Raw genomic sequence first — 23,533 nt, 5'->3', positions numbered from 1 at the left:
CCAAAGGCAATACTGAAGGCACTCAGCTGGTGTCAACATGGAACGGCAAATGAGGAGAGGACATACCTACCAGGGTTCCAATCAAAATGCAGAAAGTGTTCCTCATACGCTTCACCATCATCTGAAAGGAATTCTCACTCATTAATATATTCCAGAGAGCTGCCTCTGTGGTCAGAGCTCACATTTACCTCCAGTCAGCCCTGGGTTAGAGTCCTGGGTAGGGTGGCTGCCTTCAGCCTTTGTTACACATGGCGTCAGACGTGGGATCATGGGGAGGCCGTTAAGAGTGTTCCCCAGGTTGAGGAACCCACCCCTGCTGTGAGGGGATGGTGTAGCCCAGTGTGAAGACCCCTCATGTGGGGCATGGGTGTGGCCCTGATGGAAAGGGCAGTTGTATGTGGACAAGGTCATGCACAGGGGCACTCCCCAGAGGTGAAGGCAGTGTGACTGGGAACGTCACCCCCTGAAGGGGAGAATGGTGTGACAGAAAGTGTCACTTTTGGTATTGGGACAGACTGGAAGGCTAATTGGGTGCTTTGGCTATGGCAGGGAGCTGGCTCTTTGGTCTGGTGGGCAGCGCTCATGTTTACCTCCCATCAGCCCTGCGTTTGAGTCCCAGGTAGCGTGGCTGTCTGCAGCCTTTGTTACAGCTATACCTTTATGTTGGATGTGTGATCATCTTTCAGATATTATGTAAAACGCCTATAAGGAAAGCGACGTGGACAGGCACTCACAGAGCACCCCCAAGTGGTGCAAATAATATTACTAAAATCTATAGTTCATTTGTCTTGTCTTTTAGGTAAGTGGAAACAAGCCACATTTAAGTTTTAAAAGCAATTAAATAATTACATCTTAGCTTTAAAGGCAGATGTGAACTCTATGCTTTGGATAGGAAAGAACTGTAGCATAAAATATTCATATTTCAAAAATATTTACTGAGAAATTATGAGAAAATTAAAGCAAGACCAACATTTCATTATATAGTGCAGAAAGAATAAACAGTTTATCAGCATCTTTCATTCACCCACTCGTCCTCAAACATGTCAGGCCTAGCCTGCTCAGCATGGTGCTGGAATGAGAGAAAACACTATTACTACTATTATTACTGTCAAATAAAGAGCTTTTATTGATTCAGCACACACTCTTTCTGAAGGTGCCTGAGATCAAGGAAAGACAGGCAATGCCACTAGGAGACAGTACTTCCTTGGGAGACATAGCAGTCCAAAAGGTCTCAGGGCTAGTGGCTTCAGTCCAAGTTAGGACTTCCTTTGCCAGATAGGAGGGCTCGGTGGCCAGACGTTCTCTGAAGAATGGCTTTTGCTGTATGTGGGCGTGTGGGCGTCCGCCTCTCTTGCACCGTGGAGCATATGATTGGCTTGCGCTCACCGTCGGACAGATTATTTCCATCAGTAGTTCCTGCACTAAAATAAAATGGTTCAACTGTCGCATTAAGTAACTTGAGGTTGGATATGTGAAAGTAATAATGGAATTGCACAAATAAGAACAGAACGTACCTGTGCTCCATAAGCGGGGACGCCACAGGGCAGGAGCTCGGCCTGTGAGGCTTACAGAGGATGTGAGGAGGAACAGGTTGAGATTTCATAGGGCTCACAGCCTTAAGTGCTCTATCGCGTCTTGGTAATGTTGGATCTGGTAACAGGATTTCCCTGATAGGTTTTTGCATTCCAACACTTGCACTGAGTCTAAGTCTGCGGGCTCGGAGCGCCACTGCCATTCTGCCACTAGAGGGAGCTGTGTCTCTGGGTGGCGGAGATGGGGTGTGGTCTGATAAAGAAGAGAGCCTGGTCACCTCTGGGAAAACGGCACCACATGGATTTAATAAAGTAATAAATAAATAAACAGATAAATAAATAAATATTGATTAAAAAGTTATTTACTAAACGTGAGTCCTGCAACATGCAGAGAAACAAGGGGGTCTACCTGGTGGAGAAGACTGAAAACAGGAGTCAGGAGAGTCAGTGTCTCTGTGGTCAAAACTCTCTCCTTCCTGTTCGTTTTCTGCTTCTCTGTCACTGATGAGGCCGCGATTGTGACTTTCTTCGTCATACTCTTCATCACTGTCGTTACCATCATCATCTTCATTGCTATGGACGAAACTCTGGGCCTGGTCGTCTTTCTCAATGGCCAAAAAACGCCTATTATTTAAGATATATAATACATATAGTGAGTAAACAAAGATGACATAGAAACGTTTTGTTGACTGCTTGTTTTACAAAATGTGTATGTGGAACAGGCTTCAGTGGTCCGTACTTGCTGTGCTCTGCCCTCCAGGCTCGTAGTTCAGCAAAGATGTCACTGCAGTCCCTTTCCACGTCACACGTGTGTTCTGGAGCGTAACCTCCGAGCTGTGTACAGGGCCTGGCGTGGGAGCTGGGACCTTGAAGCTAGAGGAGAAGAAATGATTAAGGAGTACGCGGGAAAAAGAGAGTGAGCGAAACAGAGAGAGAGAGAGAGAGAGAGAGAGAGAGAGAGAGAGAGAGAGAGAGGGGAAATAAGAAAAAGGACAGTACGAGTTAGAGAGAAAGAAAACGCAGAACATCAGACGTATTGTTGGTACAGATAAAAATGAGGCGCTCTCTTATTCTTGATAAGCATCCTTTAGTTTTGAGTTTTTCCCACCTGACTTTAGGGAGAATTTTATGATACGATGCAGGCATAAATTGCTTTATCTATGTAATATGATTTCACAAGTGGTCTAATGGTAGCACTTCTATATCCATAAGCCTACCCTTATCTTCTGACGTCGTGCCCGAATAGCTTGAAGAGGATTTCCACAGAAGAGAATTCTTCCTACCCCTAGGAAGACAGGTTGCAAAATAAGTTTTATTAATGAATGGATGGTGCATAGGCTTAGATATATATGCTGTGAAATGAACATTGGTTCAGATATTGCTTACTGTCATATGTATAATATGTATAAAGTGCTAATGCACAGTACAGTTCTAATTGTAGCAATAGTAATGTAGTACAGTCTCTGCATATAACAGGTAAAATTGTTCTATACACATTTTTAAATTTTAAATGTCCTCAGGGAGACAATTACGGGCAGTAAGAATCACATCGCGTCACACAACTCATTCATGGAATACTGTGGAGATGTGGAGCTACATATGGGCAATACAGAAACTCTATAAAAGCACACCACTGGGCAAATAACATTACTGTACTGCACCACACCACCAGAGGTGCCTAGTCTTGATGAATGGCAGTCTGTTCCATCAATTATTTAATATGAAGAAGGTGAGAAATCCACTTATGTCTGACCATGTGTCAGATCGCTGGCCTCTGGGTCTGGGGTATCTGGATCGGAGTCCACTGAGCTTGGTCGGGAGCCAGTGGAGGAGGACAGAGGCCTGACCGTGCCCGGCCCACTGGGGAGGTCACTGGGGCAGCCACTGGCATCTGGGTGTTGGGCGGAGCCGGGGCGACTCATGCCACGCGCACTGGCAGCTCTGTCCTCTATTCAGACATGACAAGACCCATCTGAGCATGGAACTTTACAGCTTTGCTTGGAGGCACATATACGAGGAAATGACTTAAAATTAATCATGAAGCGAATGATTAATAAATTATTCAATACATCGATCAGTCAATTTCCCTGAACGCATGATATCTGTCCAGACCTCGAACTTCCAAGCAGTTGCTGGTGCTCTCTATAATGGAAGGATTGTCTTTGATGGAATATTTGAGCAGGGCCCAGTCTTGCGTCATAGCGCTGGAGCAGCAAGGCTCCTCTTCTTCTGTCGGAACGTCATCCAGGTAACGCAGCTGTGGAACCAGCTTTCTCACTACAGACCTGTAGTTGTACCTGTAGTCAGGCACCTGTCAAACAAACACACTGAGTCGATCTAACAATGATCTAAAGAGAAGTGTCAGGTCGGGCTATGCAAATATGTTGTTGGTTAATTTTTACTGCAGAATAACAGTAAGAAACCTGAATAATTTTGTTCAAAAATGGAAGCAAATGTTTAACCATCAGTGTGTTTTAATGTATATTCAAGGCATAATCAGGATATATAGCACTATAAATCACAATCTGGTATTTTTATCCTCTATCCCCAAGGTTAGTGGAAAACTCAGAAATGTGCCCACAGACCCAACGACATTGTGTGAGGGAGAAGACTTAGGCACATGCCAACCTGATAAATGTTCTCACTATTATAAAAAAAAAAAAAAACGAACAACAACAAAAAAGGCTATGAATATGTCACCTGGAAGGTGACTGCAAAAACAAAACAATTCCAGGTGAATAACCAGGCATGTGAGTAACTGGAAATTCTGAACCAGATGGACCAATAAAAACTTATAGTCTAATAAACAGAATGTAACACATCACTCCAAGGCACATTTTTCCACAAGCAAAGAGGGTCTGTGCCTGTGCGCCTGCTACATGAACCCATCAAAGCCACCGTATGACCCAATTTTATCACCGGTATGAGAAGGGGGAGTGAGAGACCAGCAGACAAAACAGCCATGAGTGCAAATTAACACTGCGACCTTTCAAACCCATGTCCATGACTAACGGGCACGCGAGAACGCGAGAACGCAACAGGGACACAGAGGGAGGATAAAAGGCGTGCGAGCGCGGACATCCCTTATTCACTACGAGAGTTGATGCATTTTCAGGAGCCTCTGGCCTGCCTGTTGCTTTGCCCCAGTTTCATAATTCCTTGTGGTGAGTGAAAATAAACTGATTACTGGGTGCCTGGAAACCAGTGGAAGAGCCCAAATTGAATAAAGATTGGGTCTGCAATCGCAGCGGTCCCTCTCCAGTTTGTCCTGCTACGGTGCATTAATGAAAACCCTTCCTTAGCTCTTTTCGCTGTACCTCAAAACTGTCAGAAGGACTCCCCCACATACATTCGTATAGGTGAGTAGAAAATCCACACTACTGATCATTATCTGTAAAAAAAAAAAGTAACACTTACAGTGAGACCACAGAAGTCAAGTCACTTTCGTGATTTGATTTGCCATTCCTATTTTCTAAAGGTAAAAAAAGGTAAATGGGTCTGGCTCCTTGGATCTTTCCTTGTGTCTATCACTACTCTCTGGTGTTTTACACTTCCAGCCATGGTCTAATGGACACGGCCTGGAACGGCGAGATCAAACATCAGCCAGCCACTTTCATGTCTCCGAGGAGGCTAATTGCATTTCGATCACCTGCGGAGCCATTATGTCTCCGGCCCTTGAGGTCGGTTCAGGGAAAGAGAGACAGGGAGATGGTGGACAAGCTCGCGCAGCAGACACGAGGCGCGAGGCGGCACTGCACGACACGACGGTCGTACGCCTGCGCAGAAAGCGCTTCTGAAGCGACAGTGACTCTGTAGGTTTCCGTGGGAGGTGGGAGCTGTGGCCACACATCTGTTATGGTAGCATCTACACAAGACACAGCATTAACTTTGGTGCCGATCTCGGAAGTGCATGCCGGGAGCGGCTAGTGTGCTAATGCCTTTAAGTGTGTGGCACAAAGTCAGAGAGTGTCAACGCCGAGAGACGCCAAGCCTCATAATCTTCCTTTTGCTTCCAGCCTGCCCAATCTGATGCCTCACCACAAATCCCCACCAACCATCTTGAATCCCCAAAGCACCACTCACTGATATTAAGCAACAACACTCAGCTTTAAATAAGGGATCAATGACTAAGCTGTTTCTTTTTTGGTTAATATATGTTTGTGATTACTTATTTACTTGAGTTATCTGGGGCATCGGTAACAAACAAGCCACAGCGCACTAAGTGCTGATCTGAACTTGAATTATGGAACGCCAGGGATAACTGACTAAGAGCCAGCTGGGAGACTGCTGGTAGTAGCAAGATTTTGCCCAGGGTGTACCTCTACTGCTCCTGGGTGGGGGCTTGTGCATACAGGGTTTCCCTCCAGGGACAAGGCTCTGAGCTGCCCGCAGAGGCCCAGGTACTGCACCTGCACCAGGTCGTCCACGTCGTTCCCCTCCACATCCAGTAGCTCCAGCTGCTCGAGCATGCTGACTTGGCTCAGGTCCGACACATTGTTGTAGGCCAGGTACAGCTCCTGGGAAAAGATGAAACGGGGATAATAAGAACAAGGGAACTGCCCGGTCTGTCCCAATACCACAAACGAACACCGTTCACTAACCTGAAGTTTCAGATTACCTTAAGTGAGGAGAGCGAAAGGATTCCGTCCAAGTCAGCCAGGCCACAGCGAACCAGCGAGAGGATACGGAGGTGGGAGAGCGTGGTTCCGAGATCCCTAAGGAAACACAGTGAACCATGAGCGACCACACCCCGCTGCTCAGCCTTCGCCCTGCTGTGATGGTCTTCCCCCGGCCAAGTGCTGAGCCCCCCACCCCCGGTTGCCCCAGTATCGCCCTGCTATCAAGTCTTTCACGTCCCCTCTCAGTTTTGAGCAGTCAAGTATCGTCTGCCTGTGTCACGCCTCTCCTCCCTTCTGCCATGGAGTCCCTCACATCTGAACCTGTCAGTAATAATCACACACTACAGTAAATGATCCAGGCACCGCTGAAATCCCAGCAGAGAAGAAATGTTTGAAGGTTTACCGATGGTCTTGAAAATTAAAAAACAAATTGAAAATTAAAAATGAGTGAACTGTAGGTCCAATTGTAATGATTTAGGGGCATATAACCCAAACTGGAACCAACATATACGCTAATATTCAGTAATCAGAATTAGGACGTTTAAGATCGGTCTCCACACCTGTTTCAGTTTCCCTGTGTTTCTCACACATACACACACTTGCTCAAACTCACATACATTTCTTTCACTTACGTCTGGTGGACCTGTTCTCTAGATGGATCAAATCCACAAAGGCATCCTTAGGGACACTGGGTAAACATGCCACATCACCACATTCAGGTAAGAGGATCGAGTACTATACTCCAGCACTGGACTGGAGGAAATGCACCTGTGCAGTCTAGCAGATCACAGGGCCGGACTGAGCAAAGAGACCCAAGTTCTGATTCCTGACCACATCCCCAATTCCTGAAGCACAGAGGGCTCTCTCTCTCACACACACACAACGCATGTGAGTAATAACAAGAATTTTCCAATTGACATCACTTCTGTTTCATTCTGCCCTCATTCCATTACACTGAACTTAGAAATACCGGACACATGCATGCAAAAAGACATACACAGACTGATTTTCATTTTTCCATGTATTTGTCCTTTTAATATGAAAGATATATTTCTGAAATGTTGACAGCAACACAGTATGTCTGGCATATTGTAGGAGTGGCAACCAAAAGAAGAGAACTGGAGCCTTACCGCACAGATAAGATCAAACTGTTGTTCATTTTCAGCTGCACAAGACTGGGCAAGTGCACACCTGCAACACAACAAAAGAGTGGAGACATCAACACTTGATGATGTAAATATCATCAGTTGAGTCTTGCACTGCGTCCAACCACACCCAAGATCTTAAAACTCTGCTCATTAGCACAAAACGCATCCCTTCAGAGAGACATGATTCACTTCTGGCTGCATTAACTTCCGCCCTGCCTAAATGGATTGAGCAATTGTGCCTTTCTCATAGCAAAGGAAATCATTTAAGAACAAATGAGTAAGATCCCCGAGAGCATAAGAACTAGAACGTTTGAGCTCTTGCACTGTAAAAAACATATATCAGTCATTTGCCCTTTTTGTGTAATCAGTTATTTTACTTTTTGATTTTGTACGTTTGTAGAATGTGGAAGAACAGTATATGGATATTATGGTTTTTCCTTGCAATGACTCATTTACTAAAGAACAGTTGAGCCCTTGCAACATGTCCGTTTACTTCTACAAAATAAAAACAATAGTATATAGCATTATTGCAAGTTTTATTTTTAAATGCCCACTTGAATTAATTAAGGTAAGTCTAAATATTTAGGATTTTATGTAATTTTAATGAGATGGTTGTACAGAATCAAAAACTAAAATAACTGATTACACAAAAGGGGGAAATGGCTGATATGATTTTTGATGCAAAGGCTCAATTAATGCTGCCCCTGTAAAACAAGAGTAATTATCATAACAGGATAACAGTGTTTAGGGAAATTTAACTTGGCTGAAAGAACTGGCTGCTGGTGACCTTTTTAAATACGAGTCACAATTAGACAAGCATTATAGAAATCTTGACAACCTATGTACACATGGATGTCTCCATTTATCATATTCACTGACATTTTTGCTCAATAACTGGATAGGGCACTTATGTGTATCTCACCAAAGTTGCCCAACGTATTCTGCCGGGTGTCAACACACATCTCTAGGGTTGTGACTTGATCTAAATCATCTGATCCCGATAGATTTCTCTGCAAGGCAATTAATAAACACACTTTTGGATTCATTGACCAGAGCAGGCTCGTTTTTATTTGTGACAGAGAAGCAAGGAATCTGAGTTTCGAGACCTTACCAACTTTTCTGGAGAAAGGTAAAGATCAATCAGTAGGTGCGAGCCCTCGGGAGTTTTAGGACTTGGGTTTATTTGGTAAAATCCGTCGAATTCTGTAACAGAAGTACGGGCTGTAGCTGGTCGCCTAACTGGAAAGGCGTCTTGTGAAAAACTCATCTTCGCTTTCCACCAATGTGAAGACGGTATCGAGATAATTACACTTGAGTTCTTTCTCTTTTTTCGAACCAAAGCATTTAACCCTGTCTATCTTAACTCGTCAAACTTTGTCACATTATATAAGAGTTAGGTGACAGGCAAATTTACATCGCTAGCTAGCTAAATTACCTAGACTACCCTGCAAGTTAAACCAGACATTCTATACAAACAACCACTTATACCTAGCTATGTAAACTAGCTAACTAGCTTACTAAATGGTTAGAATAGTTTACATTACATAATCTAAATTTTATATTTCCAAGTATTTTCCTAAAATATGGTAGATGTAAAACCAATTTCTTTGTAAGTATTAATCCAGCTAGCTATCTTAGTTTGTAAAACATTTATAATTCCAGTGACTGATTGACCAGTTGGATGTTTTGCTGCGGCTCCCTAGACAAGTTTGCTTGACAACGGGAACATCTCTTCCTGGATACGCTTCGTCAGGACTACAGGGAGTTGTAGTCCGTTAATGGGGTTTTGGGACCCCATTTAAGATTACAGTGCTTTCATGTTGCCCTAAAAGTTGTTCAACACTTCAGGCGCATTTTGCCTATTCCATTCTTGTTATTGACAGCTATTATTCGTTAAGGGAAAAAGAAATGTGAGAAGCTGTAAATGTCGGAAAAAGTCCAATTAACATATTAATAGGACGTTATTGCGAAACATCTCGTCAAATACGTGTTTTCAAAATAAGCCTTGATGTCAAACATAACGGTGGTCAGCAGGAACGCCTTTTGTGTTTTACTCGCTGGGGCGGTGCTGCTAGCGGAGCTGGGGCGTGGGCTGCTTCAGTCTTCAGCGCTGGAGCGGAGCACATTGTTCGCGGGCTGAGACACTAAAGCTAGCGATCATCACCACCGATTGATTTCCGAGCAAAGGCGATCCGGCTGTTTTTGTGCTGTTTTCAAAGGTTTGGAGCTTTTTCAGACATATTGAGAAAGGGTGGTTATTTACGGTTATTACACCTTCTGTACTGAAATTTAATCGGGACATAGCTAGTCTGGATCAAGTGGACCGAATCTCCGTAGCAAATTGGAGCGCTGCCTGTTGTAAGTAGGACAAATTGTTATTGTAAAAAAAACTGTACAGAGTGGTCACCACCTTACAAAATACTGGTAAAATATGGTCGTGTTTAACCTACTGGTTTACCCTGATCTAACAGAAAACTAGATCGTGGTTTTGAATCGTCATTCAAAATTCTAGACCATCACCAACAGGCATAGTGGAGAAAATGTGGTTTAACAGTTTCACTTATTTGTAACACCGCTGATTTAAAAAGTAACACAAGCGGTTTCTTTTTGCACTGCCCTATGTTAAAGCAACAGGCAAGTGACACTGGAATAGCGGAGCTACCGCCAGCAGCCCGCTAGTGCCGTTGGAATCGATCAAAAATTCTGCCTCTGTCCTCGGGAACTTCCGAGTCGGCGTTGGCTAATTTTATCACACGCTTTCGGTTCCAAAAAGCAGGACGAGTTTTATGACCGTTAACGTGAGTTGTCTTATGTGAACTTGTGCCTTATTAATATAGGCAGATTGAATTCAAGTTTGGGTTGTCTCCATGTGACAGCTGAGACCTCCACACGGGTAGGGTTGACGCCCCACCATACTGGAGCGAGCAGGGAGCAGTGCGGAAGTTGCACACCACTACAAGCTATTAGAGATTTGTGGTCGTTTCTTCCTCGTGTTTTGCGTATACTCTTAATATTTCTATTCATGGTTTACAGAATGCAACAGTTATAAACCAACGCCGATGCCGCCACGTTCTGTGTGTATTTCACAGGTTAGAGGCTCTACATAATCTTAAAATCAATACAGTTAGTCTGTACATTAGCTGTTATTTGATAGTAATTATTCTTTAGCATGAATGTGACTGTTCCCACTCCTCCAACTGGCTGATTCTAATCTTAAAACCCCACAGGCCTAGAGGTGTCAGCGCATGCTTAGAGATAGAAGGGGGAAAAAACACAAGAATCTGTTGAGTCGCTGGTTATAGAGGAAAGATGAAGGCTTGCACTATACCTTCAATAACTTAGCTTAAAGCCCAGCAGTCATTACGTCCGAGCACAGTTTTCTTGGGGTATTGTTTTTATAAAGCATTTATTGCTGCAGAAGGAATTCTAGTGGTTGAGTCACTTTCCTTATTGCACTCTTAAGTCTTTTTTAGCAGCGTATTTTTTACTAATGCCCTGTCGAGTCAAGCCTGCGGTGCAGGATAGTTTTGCAGGACATGGCTCTCACTCGCCCGTGTTGTTTAGAGGAGTGATGTCAAAGCTGGTGCGGAGCCTCACTCATGCGTCCGCAGTGTTTAAGACCGTGTCCGGACTCTCCAGAGATCCCTTTTGCTGTCTTCACTCCATGGAAAATTGATCATCACTGTAGGAGGCAAGCACCTTAGCCAGAATTGATCCTTTAACCAAGTAGATGGATTGTAAAGGATCTGGCCCAGGGGAGATGTGTTGACCATATTTCAGTCTGCAAGTCAGTTTTCTGTTTGCCATTCTTCCTCCATTAATGCTAACTGGATTCATAAATATTTTTAAGGAATGCATACTGGATCACAAACAAAAGACTTCATGGACTTTTATATGAGGAAATAATCCTATCCCAAAACGATTTACTCTATCAACGTACTTTTACATTTTGAAACTAATGTCAAAATATTGCTACTGGGCCAGCCCTGGTTACAGACACGGTCTCGTATCTATGTCCAACGCAGTGGCCTCAGTGCCCTTGCGGTTGGATGTAACGCGCAACCCTTGGGTTTGTCTGTGGACTCTCCTACTTAATGTCTCAGTGTGCTGTCATGTAAGATTACCCTCAGGGTCCAGAGGGCTTATAGGGTTTCCAAGTGAGCCATTCATCCACCCAGCTTGCTGCTCCAGGCTATATGCAGCCCCTGGCATGAGCGTGGCGCATTCACAGAGCCAGGGGGCTGCGTGGCTTGTCCAGCTGCTTCCACGGTCACTTTCCAAAGACGCTTCAGAATCTGTCCTAGAGGTCGCACACTTTTTTATTTACTTAAGTCCGGCGGCTCAAACATGCGTAAGGCTGAAGCTGATTTTTCGAGACTTGATTTTTGAGATCTCTGTCATGATAAAGTGTGGTCAGGATATGTTGCACAAAAATCTCTGTTTCAGGGATTTGGTAGCGCAAAACATGGACCCAGATGTGTTTCATGTACGATTTGTGTTGGAGACACTGTTGGGATCGTCGATATTAAAAATAGCTGAACTTAAGCATTTTTTAAATTTGATTTGTCCAGCATAAACCAGATCATTTCAGATACAGATCAGTTATCTTTCATAAGGCTTACCATGCTCAGTAACTAATTATAAGAGGGAGACACCAGGCAAGGACCTCTGCTCCTCTCGGCCTCACTCTGAGCAGACAAAATGCCCCAACAAATAATGCTGATATCTTGAAAATTTAAATTTCCAAGAGTTTGCCTGTATTATTAATCCACAGTGCCTGTTTTGTCAAATGCTGTTTTGCTTTAAAATAGACAAAATTCAAATAAGACACAATCTAGAAGGTTGGTAGTCATTTGTTGACTCTTATAGTGAGAATAATAACTATCCATTAAATTGTTCATATTCTTCATGATCATTTTCACTTGCCATTTGATGGTTGGAGATTTTTTTTGCGCGTAATGATGGTTGTTGATTTGTGTGTGATGTGGCACGTTAAAGCAGAATTCTATTTATACCATGAGAGTTATATCAATTACCTACATCTGTGATGCTCAACATGTGACACCCCCCCCAAAAAAATTTATAGTGTGTGCCATTTGAAACTAACATGCCTGCAAAATCCCGTGCCTTACTGATGGGACGGGCATCTATGCAGATGTCTCATGACAGTGATGTTTACCCACTTATCCTTAGGATATATAATGAACAGGAAACCTAAAGAAAAGGTTTTTGGTCACATGACATCTGAAAAAGCTGAAAAACGTGGAACCCTGGGGGTTTTCAGAGTATCCACTACCTGTATACTGCCTGTCTTGCCGTCTGTAATCTGTTGATCTGGTCCTTCCTTTTCCTGTAAAATGAATCACCTGTTCAGGATGTGATCACAGTTAATCATTCACATGCATTGGTCTTATGGTTGATCTTCAAGCCTGCCATCACGCTGACCTGGCTTGGGGGAGTGGGCGAGGTGGGGTGACCTGGGGGGGCTTTTTTATTTTCATGTAATTTGAACCCAAAGCCGTACCGAATCTGTTCATTTAAATACAGCATGCAAGTGATACACATACCTGCCGTGTTTCGGTCATCAATCTTTCTCTATGGTGGTCTTCTGCCCTCTCTTCTGGCTCCTGGCGCACACTTGTATCGTGATTGTGGAGGATCCGGTTCAGCGGCACCCAGCTGAGCCTTGTTTTGTAGGGCGGGGTTCTAGCTAGGCACACGCACTCCTGCTCATCAGCTGTGGTGGTTGGGGTGTGGCTGGGATCAGACCAGGCCTGCCAGCACATGGCGTCGGGTTTGACTCTCGCCTCTCGCCGTCGTATGAAAGTTTGTGGTTTTGAGTATTTTGTGTCAGCTGGCTCTGGGCTGCTGTTACAATGAGGAGGTTGTCATCGCGGAGAAGCTGCTGAGCCGCAATATTATTACCTATATTATTTGCCATAAAACCACTACTGTTATCCCTTCTTCATAGGACTAACTGCTTATGTAATTATACATGCTTCTGTATTATTGTGTGTGTGTTAGTGCTATAAATGGCTATGAGTCTAGTAGTAAATGCATAACATATTACATGCTCACACAATTATTAAAGCAATAGCGTAGAAATACAAATACAAATTATTCATAATGAAAAGTATTTATACTAGTTTAAAATTGTGTCTCAGAGTATGTATGTTATATTAGGAATGCCTGTCATTTTGGACGTAATCCTGGTGCCTCTCCCAGAGCTAACAATGGCAATACACTTTGAATTGTATATATATATATTATATTATGTAGCTGTGATAGCATGAAATACCTCCCAGGAACTGCTGATATTGTTGCATTAGATTTTGCTATACTACTAATTTATTTTCTGCACGTATTTACTCTTATAGCTTGTGAAAAACCACTAAGTGACATTTATTAGTGGGTCTGTTTTGTCATTTCAGCAGCTCTCTCCGTTGCCAGTGAACTGGTAGATTGCTTTACTGTTTTGCTAACTCAGGACTGATCTCTGACCTGTAGGAAAACTTTTCTTTTTTTTTTTTACTTCTGTTATTTTGCACTTCCTCTGATACAAGTAGACTCGGGCTGGTCTTTTATTACTTTACACTGTTTCCTGATAAGGGCACCACATCTTGTTGAAATGAATGTGAGATACTTCAGATCAGCCGACAAATGCCTAAATCACCTCATGGTTTTGGCTGTCAAAATGCTCGATTAGTGAATGCTGGACTGCATGTGCTGGGCACACTCCTCAGAGCGAAGCTTGCACACTCTTGCCGTAATCAATTGGCTGATGGCTTTTGATCAAATGCTGTGATACTGCATGAGTCAGTGTTCCCTGTACAAGTCGTTTTCTTTTTCTGTGGAGCTTTAAATGTTGAATAATCCTGTGGTAGATGGTAATGTTTGATTCATGCCAGCAATACGTACTGGCCACACCCAGCCGGTCGCAGTTTATGAGAGAAACAATATAAGTGCATTTGTGTCAGGGGTTATAGTATTTATGGCAAGAGGTACAGAAAAATATTCCATATTTTTGGTTACTTCCCCTGTAAATTTGTAAAATGTCATAGACATCCACAGCGTATTTCAACAATACACCAAATATCAACTTGTACTGTGAAATATTACTATATCAATCCATTACCACACGGCACGGCTCAGGGTAGGAGGAACTGGCCTCTAGAATCAGGCTGATGATGGCAGGCCATTCTGCATGCTGGAAAGCCCACTGTAACCTAAGCCAGACTAAAGCTCCTAGTGCCTCACCCTCTTGGGAAGCAGTACCACTTTTTTGTTGTTGTTGTTGTTGTTGTTGTTTTTCATTAATATACAGCAACACCATCTGCCTGGGCAACTCTAGATTATATTTAGCCATGGGTTACATTAGCCTCTTTGTTAGGACTGGAGAAGCTCTGTACTCGTTAATAGAATGCTGGCACAGGAAGAAGCAGGGCTGTGGTTTGGCTCCGCTGGGCTCTCTTAAAAATGCATCTCTTAAAAAGAAAAGTCCTGATCTCCCCTCTTGATTGGCTGAGGGAGAAGGGCATCTAAAGGTGTTTCCCGTGCTGTTTTACAACAACCGGGCCTTTGACCCTCACACAACAGTTGAGTATTCCACGACATGAGAATGTTTGACTTTGTGCCATATATAAAGCTCACCCATCCCGCTACACACATGCTTGTTTGAGTTTCCATTGCCACCAATACTGTAGATAATTGCCAGCAGACCGGTTTATTTCACTATGGTAACACACGTGCTTATTCATGCCGCGTGTGTGGTGTTTGTTTGTTTTTTTTGCTTCTGTTCCCGTAGAGCTGCATTACTGTGAAGTCCCTCAGGGGTGAGCAGTTGAAGAGGAGCAGAGAGAATGACTGAGTACAAGCTGGTGGTGGTGGGAGCTGGAGGTGTGGGCAAGAGTGCTCTCACCATCCAACTCATCCAGAACCACTTTGTGGATGAATACGACCCTACCATAGAGGTAAGGTGCGTGTGCGTGCGTGCGCGTGCGCGTGCGTTTGCGTGTGTGCGTGCGTGTGTATGCCTTTGTGTGCCTGCATGTGTATGTGCATGGATGTGTCTGTGTGTGTGTGTGCGTGCGTGCATGCGTGTGCATGCCTTTGTGTGTGTGTGGGTGTGTGTGTGTGTGTGTGTGCGCATATATATTTGCATATCTATGTTGTTTATAAAGTGCTTTATGAGTGTGTTAGTTTAACTCATATATTTTTATTAGAGACTGGCGTCTTGGATATGAACACTGTTCTGGGGAGGTGTGTGTGTGTGTGTGTGTGTGTGTGTGTGTGTGTGTGTGTGTGTGTTGTGAATCATAGTTTCAGACCCCCTCTTTGGAACAGTATTATTGGAGTTTTGTTGGCATGAAAGTACTTGAAGTATTGAAGTACAGTATTACCAAAATCATTCATACTATTTGAGGTGGTGTTCATGACAAAGCATGAATTGCAGACCTAAATAAAGTCAGAGGTGTTTATGGGTTCTAATAGTGCAGTAGAAAATAATGATACCTTACTCTTCACTGATACTGTGGTGATGTTAATGGTGTTGCATGCTGTCCGAATCCATGTTGACATGCTGTTCATTTAATAAGTTCCAGTTTTGCTCAGATTGCTTAGGAAGCAATGTGCCAGAGGTGGCCACTACTAAAATTATAATATTCCAAAAGATTTGTAAAATACACCAAAAGAATCTGAAAAGATTTATACGCAATTTAAAAAAATACGCAATTTAAGTATTTCAAAGACTTGATTAGGAATTTCTGATTTTATTATGACAAATGTTAAATTGGAATAAAATGGTCTCAGGCTTTTTTCCTTCACCGGTGTGCTGACATCTGTGTGTCTGTCTTTTCTAAAGCTCAACACTGGTCTCTTAGACTCCACCTTTTCTCTCTCTCTTCTTTGACTTGTTTCTGCCTTCTTTCTTTTTTTAAAATCTCTCCTTCTCTCCATCTCGCTTCACTGTCGGTATGCTACTATCGTCGGACGAATCCTCAGGGCTATCCCTGTAGCCTGCGCCAGTGATTGCGCGCACGCGCGTGTGTATGTCCATGTGTTCGCGACATTCTCGTCTCTCTTTTCTCCTTTATCACCATGCCAGTCTCTGTGCAAACAATGTCCTTTTCATAGCTGGTCTCCCTGCAATATCTGGACCACTGGCCTACATGTTTGCGTGTGTTAGACACTGCTGTCAGTAGCATTCTGTTACAGGGATTACAACTCATTTGTTTTCTTTTCCCTTTTACTTTTATGAATGGATTATCCATATAAAAAATAAATAAAACACATCCATATGCATCCACTTTATTAGACATAGTTGTTAGAAAGACCTTGTATGTTTATGTATTACTGTGGATAGTTTTTGTTAGTTATACTTTAGCCCTTGATCACTGGGCAGCTTCTGTTCCAGATTGCTGTGGGTTAAATGACACTGCTTTGACACTGAACGGCTAAAAAATACCACCTGGTCAGCAATGGTCCTGAAACTGGTCAGTAACGAGCACAGTACACGGCAGATGACGACTATACAGTTAGGCCACAAGGTCTGTTCTATAATTGTAAACTCATAATAAAATGCTCATATGAAATAAATGAGTTTCATAAGGTACAAGGCAGGTGTTTCGGAGACCGGCTGGTTAGCAGCATGAGGCTTTGTGGTCTTCGAGCATCAACACCAGGGCGTGGACTTACGATGTTCCTTAGCCTGTCTTTAGGAAACACCTCCCTTTTCCCAGGACTCGTACAGGAAGCAGGTGGTGATTGATGGGGAGACATGTCTCCTGGACATCCTGGACACAGCAGGTCAGGAGGAGTACAGCGCCATGAGAGACCAGTACATGAGGACAGGCGAGGGCTTCCTCTGTGTCTTCGCCATCAATAACACCAAGTCCTTCGAGGACATTCATCAGTACAGGTGCTCGGGGTCCGTTCGTTATTTTATCGAGCCCGAAAAAAGACTCCAGGGTACAGAACAGGTGGGGAACGAGACAGCGTTTCACATCGCCTATAACCCACCACAGGCCCATGCTATTTAAAAACCGAGGAACACCACCTCCGAGCACAACCGCCCTCTGCCATTGTCGAACCAAATCTCCGACCAGCTCCTGCAGCATCTGTCACGGCTAAGGGAGGCACAGCCTCCTACTGCTAGGCTACAGTAAGATACCAGTGAAATCGATCTGAATTCTGAGAGCCAGTGTGTGGGTGGAGAGGCGAGATACCGATCACTCAAGGGCATGGAAAGACAACGGGAGAGGAGGATGAATGAATAACGCACACTTTGTCATTTAGTGGAATGCACCATAGGTAGTGAGGTTTGGTGGCGTATATAGTGATTTATGGTACACAATAGAAAAAGCATCAGCTTGGTCTATAAAAGCTAACCTTGAAATGTGGCTTAAACCTCAGCAAATAAATCTGTAGATTTATATACTGATTCTTTCAGTGTTCCACCCTCTTTGGCCATATGCTTCTTCCTGTGTTTTTAACAATGAAAGAAAAAACGAGTGTCCTAGAATACCTCTACTAGTCTGATAACACATCCAGTGGAGTTTTACAGCAAGGAGAATTTAAAGAACTGTGTTGGCGCTGTCTGTTTTACACACACATACAACCACTCACCCACCCACACACACACACACACACACACACACACACACACACACACACACACACACACACACACACACACACACACACACACACACACACACATATATACTCGCTCACACTCTGTGGTGGCATCGTCTTACTCCTGTGCCCTCAAATGGAAACCTGCCAGAGCACTGGTGTACAGGACTCTGCTTGCAAACATGCAGAAGCACTGGTCTTATAAGTAACTAAGACTCTCTGCTTTACCTGAGGCATTGACTTGAAGCGCCGTGAGCTTGGGACCACCTGTGCAATAGTTTACCACAAATGTTTGGGAAAATAAATAAATGAATAAAGGTTAGGCAAAGCAGAAGCAAATGTCCATTTTTTTCGTTCCTTTTTGAGTTTGATTTCCCAACGTGCCCCGTTTTGTCTGACAGGGAACAGATCAAACGGGTGAAGGACTCGGACGACGTGCCAATGGTGCTTGTGGGTAATAAATGTGACCTCCCGGTTCGCACAGTGGACACGCGGCAGGCGCAGGAGCTGGCCCGCAGCTACGGTGTCCCCTACATTGAGACCTCAGCCAAGACGAGACAAGTGAGCACCCACCACAGGCTTTAACGCTCCCACCCACAGAACTGGGGAGGACAGGGCCTCAGACACACACACACACACACACACACACACACACACACACACACACACACACACACACACACACACACACACACACACACACACACAGAGTCACACACACACACACACACAGAGTCACACACACAAAGACTGCGTGATGTTTTTGAGATGAACGCGTTGCGTGACGCTGTAGGTGATTCATTAGCGGTCATAAGACCGCTAATGAAGTCCATTCTCATCATCCTCTATTGCTAGAGTGTGAATACATAGCACAGAAAATGACTGTCAGTAGAGTTTAAGAAAAATAATTTAGCAAAAAAACAATTGCCTGCATCCTTTCCTGCATGTATCTCAGTGCTCTTAAATATAATAATACGCTAGAGAGCCTACCTATAAACCAGAGAAGTGTTTTATTGTTACAATGTCCTCTTACATTGAGAGAGGAGAGGGGAGGGGAGGGGAGGCGCAGGTGCACGCCGTCAGTGAGAGTTATGAGAACTTATTGAGAAACATATTGAAGAGGATCCAAAGCGTTTGCGTGAGCCTGATCTGCCCTTCTTGCTCTCTTGGCATCTGATGAATTCCCACAGTGCGATCATTCCATAATGTTAGTGGAACTCTTCCAAGTGCACATGACTGTGCTGTGCATTCTGTCTAAATTTAAATTCGGAATGTTCTGATGCTGTGGAAAATCTCAGAGCTCCGTATGAGAAGATGACTGCAGCCAGAGAGAGAGAGAGAGAGAGAGAGAGAGAGAGAGAGAGAGAGAGAGAGAGAGAGAGAGAGAGAGAGAGAGAGAGCAGACTCTGTCGGTAATCAGATAAGGCTGTGGTCCTGCCACACGCCGGTCTGCAGTCTCTGAGGCTGTGCTCTATGGCCTGGCAGACAGAACCAGTCTTTTGCTGGGGGTTAATGTGTGGGTGAGTGTGCTCTGGCCTCCCAGGGGGTGGGGGGTTAATGTGTGGATGACTGCACTCCGCAGGGCGTGGAGGACGCGTTCTACACACTAGTACGAGAGATCCGACAGCACAAGCTGAGGAAGCTCAATCCACCCGACGAAAGCGGCCAAGACTGCATGAGTTGTCGCTGCGTGGTGTCATGATATAAGGTGCTTAGCACACTTTGGAATACACACACGCACACACCCTAATCTATACAATCAAGCTATAGCCATAGAATAACCCTCTTTAACTTTTATTAAAGCCATTGCCAACGCAATAGATCCCTTCATCCCACCAACTGCAGGTTCATATTTAACTTCTGTATCTACGCAGGTGCTTGAAAAGGCTTATGGTTAAAACTAATGAGAAAGGAATCATCTTCATTACTGTGGCACTCTCCTGTTATTCACATAAGAGCATATTTATGTAACTCTAGTCTGAATGCACTCTGGGGTGTGATTGTATAAGCAGGCAATGCTATTTACGGCCTCCCTTTCCATAAAAGCACGGCTGTGCAGCAAGCACGGAACAGCGCAATACAAGTGAAAGATACAAATCACAGGAAGCTGGGAGATCTGCTATTTCCCCCCCAAGATCAGTAAAGATCTACAGAGCTATCTGGTGTCGTCAATGTCACGGTACTGAACTTAGATCAGTTTCTGCTGTTTATGTTGTAACAGATGCCGTTACTACTGTCTGGGCCGCACTGGGCTTAGATTAGTTTTCTCATGACGTTATCCCATGAATCATGAGTATAATACTGTATGGGCACTTTTATCTCACATCCGTGCATAGCTGCATGCAACTTTTGAAATGACTTATGAGAAAGACCCCTGTTAAAAGATTTGCATAATCTATAGCACCATTGTTACTTTAAATAGAGATGCAGTTGAAGGGAAAAATAAACCTATAGGTTTACTTTGGGCTGAAAAACAAAGGGTTATAACACACATTGCTGCTTCTAAGCCACTCCTCTGTCTGTATTCTGGGTGGAAAATTGCCGCATTTTTTTTGCAGTGCGTAAAAAAGACTGTTGTTTCCTCCTCAGCCGACCACTCTTTGAGTTGAGACGTGGACCTATGGCTCCAGCAGACAGAGTGGACCACAGAAGGAGGTACAGAGACTCAAATCATAACCGGAAATTACAAACAGGAGCCAAAGCAAAGGTGCCGCGTTGACCGCACAGCGAACATTCAGAGGAAAACTGGTGCCTTGCCCAAGACCAGAGCTGACCTCCTCTGGTTGTCCACATCTGCCTGACAACACACCACTAATGACTTGTTTCAGTTTGTCTGTTCTTTAACTCCAGTGTGATAATCCTGGGCAGCTCCTTCGATGTCCTCTTAATTTATTGTACTCCTAAGTCTCAACACTGGCTTTTTAATGGACGCCGGGGCTCTCACACTCCCATCATAAGGACTGGACACTAGTGACGTCATCTCAGGCACCTCGCGCCACTCTGATGCTGTTCACCGACAGCAAACGGGCCTGAAAATGAGAGCGCCGAGAGAAGCTGCCGAGAGAAAGAAACTACATGCCTCACCGGAGTTGCTTCTCTCCTCACAGTTAGCTACATTTGTTTTGCTTAACAGGCCATTGATTTAGCACGAGACTCTCGTGACGAGATTTGCGTTGATAACCGTGGGGACTTGGCTCTACCGCTGCATCAGATACACTGCGAGTGTTGGTCCATGTGTACCCGTTGTACCAGAGAAATGTTGAACAGGCTGGCTGATTTATTTTTTATTTTTGCCCAGTTACTGGACTTCAGTAAAAATAGTTTTCAAGATCTGCATGTTTGGCTAAAACTTTGATAGCACAGATGGCGTGTAACATGAGTGTGATGTAAAATCGACTGCATATAAGTACCAGATATTATAATACGGTTCTGGATACAACAATTCAATAAGATCTGACATAACATTCCAAATATTATTTAAAAAAAGTATCAAACCTTTTTTTTAACCTATTTGAAAGGTCCCATTTGTAATGTTAATTTTCATGGAACAGTATGAAATGGTTTTAAAGTTAGTTTTGGTTCTTGCAGTTAGTTGTGCATTGTCTGAATAAGTAAAACAAAGGAAATAAATACCCCTAGTGAATTTTTGGTGTGTTATTTTGCAAAATCTACCAGTTATCATAATAACCTGATACTTAGCGCCATCTACTGTTTGGCTTTAAGTATTTGGTTATTATTACTATGTGTTGACTATGGTCCTTTGCTGCTATTTAATGAAAAAATCTAATATGTACAATAACTGCTCTAATGCAGAAGGTGAAGCCATCCTCCAACACAATTATTTCCCGTGTTATGAGAACAGAAGCCTGCCATACCAGGAGTCACTGCACTTACAGCTAAAGAGCATTTGTCTGATGCTGATAGCAACAATACACATTTGCATATGGTGTATTGGTAGTAAATCTACATTGTGGAGATTTTAGGTCAAATTGAATGTCAAGTAAATGGATTATAGGAAGCAGCGGACTGCTAAAAATTAGTTTCTTGATGTTTGTCAAACCATCTGAACTATTAAACTGAAAATGGTAGTAACTTCTGTACTCATTCTGTGCCTTGATAATCAGACATGGGAATAATAGCCTGAAACTGCACTCAATTAAATAATAATAGTAATTATTATTATTATTATTATTATTAAGAGCTCTTTAAGGATTATGACTAATATTCAATTTACTCAGGTAAAACACACTCACACGCACACAGACATAATCTAATTTTTGCAAATTTTATCTAGATCTAAAAGAACCAATATTGATACGCGATTCTTGATTCAGTTTGTTGTCATTATGAACCTCAGCTACTGGTTCTGTATTACGATGGGCCTGAAAACCAGAGTGAAATAACTCAGCTCTTAAAACTGCAGTAATCGTGTATTTAAATAGAAGCCTCCTTTTCAATGATTTTGCCTGGAAAGGAATATTTGAAATGGATCTCTGTGCTGGGAATAGAGTTCTGAAGAGCTGTTTTAAGAGTGCGACGCTGACGTGACTGATTAAACAACGCCCAGAATATCACTTGAGATTAAACCAAAAATTGATAGGTACAGGATCAATAGAGCACCAAGTTTAGAAGTGAAATTGGTTTAGTACGTGTTTCATTGATTGACAAAACGTTGGCATACTGCTTTCTTCTCCATCATGGGAGTGAGGTGTATTAGGGCAGGTGATAGTCATTTACTGTTGTCCCTAACAGAAAGTATGTTGGTACTAAAAAAATCTGCAAACTCATCACATTTGTCATTTCTGTGTTCTGATGGGCCATGCTGTGCATGGTTATTGGCTAAATGTGTAATCTGAGGCCAGACTTATAAATAGCACCCATGACAGAGACAACGCGGTAGTAACCCGAATAGCACTCAGAGATGATAAACCGCCGCTGCAATATGTACATTCGTGTGCATGCTAATGTACAGCTGCAACCACTTTGAACTGTTGTGGTCCTTCATGATGCAGTAAAAATGTAATCCATCTGATGACTTTACTCCTTGACCGGAGTCCTCTAGCAGCCAATAGCATTCTATAATCAGCTCTGGCAGTTACTCCACAACATTTACATTTACATTTATGACATTTATGGCAGAACTGGATGCATTTACTTGAAGTCATTCACACTCTGATAAGGGTTGAGGTCATACTTTTTCCAGTTGCAAGAGGGAAAAATATTCAGTTGGAGTACTGTCCAAATCGGAGAACAGAGGCTTTATTTACTGTAGCTGTTTTCATTTCTAAGTGTTCGGAGTTCCGAGGTGTTTGTAGAATAGCAAATGTTTGGCTGCACGCATTGACCTTCCTCACTCAAACCATATTTGATGCCATTTTTGATTAGAGTGGCCCAGAATTAATTTAAACCTCATCCTCTGTCTCTAACTCTCATTTCCCCTGTTCCGTTTTCATTTCCCCAGCCGTTCTGTAAACATCTCAGAGTAGTTACTGTTACTTCCTGTTACTGTAAGTACAGCAGTGCTGCTTAAAAGTTCACTGGATGAACATTAGTTGGTAGAACATTGGTTGGATAAACATTAGTTGGATGAACGTTTGTTGGA

The 23,533-nt window shown here is 43.3% G+C and overlaps 2 protein-coding genes across 6 annotated transcripts; one reads left to right on the top strand and one right to left on the bottom strand.

The window, feature by feature from the left end:
* Positions 1-1,000: 1,000 nt before the first annotated feature.
* On the bottom strand, positions 1,001-8,976 carry lrrc56 (leucine rich repeat containing 56). 3 transcript variants are annotated; one of them, XM_027016353.2, is made up of 12 exons: positions 8,411-8,976; positions 8,222-8,309; positions 7,282-7,342; positions 6,151-6,247; positions 5,852-6,049; positions 3,645-3,843; positions 3,286-3,480; positions 2,750-2,817; positions 2,272-2,405; positions 1,942-2,156; positions 1,515-1,812; positions 1,001-1,421 (listed from the first exon to the last, which is right to left on the bottom strand). In XM_027016353.2, the coding sequence occupies exons 1-12, from the start codon at positions 8,564-8,566 to the stop codon at positions 1,247-1,249; spliced, it is 1,884 nt and encodes a 627-aa protein (XP_026872154.2). In that variant the 5' UTR covers positions 8,567-8,976; the 3' UTR covers positions 1,001-1,246. The 3 variants fall into 3 exon arrangements, with proteins under 3 accessions (XP_026872154.2, XP_026872155.2, XP_026872156.2); XM_027016354.2 differs by having other exon boundaries at positions 1,515-1,785; XM_027016355.2 differs by having other exon boundaries at positions 5,942-6,049.
* Positions 8,977-9,368: 392 nt separating this feature from the next.
* hrasa (HRas proto-oncogene, GTPase a) lies at positions 9,369-21,574 on the top strand. 3 transcript variants are annotated; one of them, XM_027016360.2, is made up of 6 exons: positions 9,369-9,518; positions 15,104-15,269; positions 17,037-17,215; positions 18,333-18,492; positions 19,514-19,639; positions 20,521-21,574. In XM_027016360.2, the coding sequence occupies exons 2-5, from the start codon at positions 15,159-15,161 to the stop codon at positions 19,631-19,633; spliced, it is 570 nt and encodes a 189-aa protein (XP_026872161.1). In that variant the 5' UTR covers positions 9,369-9,518; positions 15,104-15,158; the 3' UTR covers positions 19,634-19,639; positions 20,521-21,574. The 3 variants fall into 3 exon arrangements, with proteins under 3 accessions (XP_026872161.1, XP_026872160.1, XP_026872162.1); XM_027016359.2 differs by having other exon boundaries at positions 9,369-9,657; XM_027016361.2 differs by lacking the exon at positions 9,369-9,518 and adding an exon at positions 10,220-10,388.
* The last annotated feature ends 1,959 nt before the right edge of the window (positions 21,575-23,533 follow it).

This window comes from Electrophorus electricus, chromosome 2, assembly GCF_013358815.1.
Source record: "Electrophorus electricus isolate fEleEle1 chromosome 2, fEleEle1.pri, whole genome shotgun sequence".
NCBI classification, from domain to species: domain Eukaryota; kingdom Metazoa; phylum Chordata; class Actinopteri; order Gymnotiformes; family Gymnotidae; genus Electrophorus; species Electrophorus electricus.
This window is presented reverse-complemented; position numbering and strand designations above follow the sequence as displayed.